The 1359-nt window shown below is 54.2% G+C and overlaps 1 protein-coding gene across 1 annotated transcript in view; it reads right to left on the bottom strand.

The window, feature by feature from the left end:
• Positions 1-999, bottom strand: part of LOC104616877 (gamma-glutamyltransferase 7-like) — a gene marked incomplete at its 5' end in the record, with an annotated part of 15437 nt that extends 14438 nt beyond the window's left edge. Inside the window, 1 exon segment of the mRNA XM_010282030.1 lies at positions 773-999. Within this exon segment, the coding sequence (XP_010280332.1) occupies positions 773-999 (227 nt within the window).
• Between the last annotated feature and the right edge of the window lie 360 nt (positions 1000-1359).

The raw sequence follows: 1359 nt of genomic DNA, 5'->3' as shown, positions 1-1359 counted from the left end.
AGGGCCCAACAGCGAGGTGAGGAAAAAAGCCACTCCACTCCCAACGGCTGCGTTTCGCGTGCCAATGAGAGCAATAAACTAAAAAAAAGCACATCTCTCTCACACGGACTTGCAGGCAGCTCTGCCCTGCTGGGCAGCATACGGAGAAGATAAGGGTGACTACCGGCTGCCCCTTGGCCCTTCTCAGGCTGCAGTACTTGGCAGGAGATGTGCTGCAGGAAGGTATGGCCCCATGGCCACGCTGCCTTTGCTCTGCAACTTAGCACTGGTCCAGCAGGAGGTCCAGCTCTGTTTTCATCTATTCCCCCGCTCGGTCCTGGACAGATCCTTCCAGAGGTGAGCCTGGGCATACAGATCCATAAAACTCTCTCCAAGTGGAGACGTACGAAAGATGCTTACTGCTTAACTAAGGATTGCTTTCTGAAAGCATTCACATCTGGCTCAAACCACAGCTGGAGACACAGCAGGAGGCCTGACCATTTCCCCCCGGCAGCACTCCCAAACCTGCCAGGCACAGCCACCCATGCCCTGGCCGCAGGGCAGGAGCTGAGAGCCCAGCTCGCCCTCTCCAAACAACCTCCAGCTGCAGGAAGAACTTTTTGAGACAATTTGGGGTAGAATCACAGAGAGAGACTCAGCACCCAGGGTCTCACTGACACTGGCCAGGGCTCACCAGCACTTACCCACTAAACTGCTGGCAAGGAGGAAAGTTAGGGAGCTTTTCCTATTTTCGGAGCCAAAGCCTGACTGCAAAGCCACTGTTTCGTCTTACCTGAGGGTCCCCAAAGTAGATCTGCATGATCAGGGCCACAGTGACCCCGGTGGCGAAGGTCAGGCAGGCGGTGATGATGACAGTCAGCCCATCCTGCCGGCAGCTGCAGTCTCCAGAAAAAGGGTCCTTGCTGGTCTCCCGGAGAGGGGACACGTCCTGGCTTCCCATCTCTGATGAGGACGAGGGCAGGCGCTGGAGGCGCGCAGACTTCAGGAAGGAGTCTGGGTCTTTGTGGGCAGCAGGGAGAAAACAAGTGTGAGTTATTGAGCAACACGGGGCTCTTATTGCAGTGTTTACCCAGCACTAACGTTACACTGTGCCCCTTCCAGCAAGGCTATTACCTCCCCTATTGATCCCAGCTCTCAAGAGACTTTCTGGCTCAGATGCTGCTTTAGGTCATTTTACTGATCCCTTCCTTTAGCTCTAGTTATTCCAAACGGACTTCCCTGGAGATTAAGAGGGGCAAAAACCCCTGAGTTTTGCTCCATTTCAGACCATTCATCAGTCTTCAGTGATGGGCCCACAGTTGCTACTCCGTTTGGAGGGGTTCTTAACACAGCACTGACTTGCAAACAGGTCTCTGAAAC

Source organism: Phaethon lepturus, unplaced genomic scaffold (genome assembly GCF_000687285.1).
Source record: "Phaethon lepturus isolate BGI_N335 unplaced genomic scaffold, ASM68728v1 scaffold32002, whole genome shotgun sequence".
Classification (NCBI taxonomy): Eukaryota; Metazoa; Chordata; class Aves; order Phaethontiformes; family Phaethontidae; genus Phaethon; species Phaethon lepturus.
The sequence above is the reverse complement of the archived record's forward strand: the minus strand, read 5'-3'. Positions and strand labels throughout refer to the sequence as shown.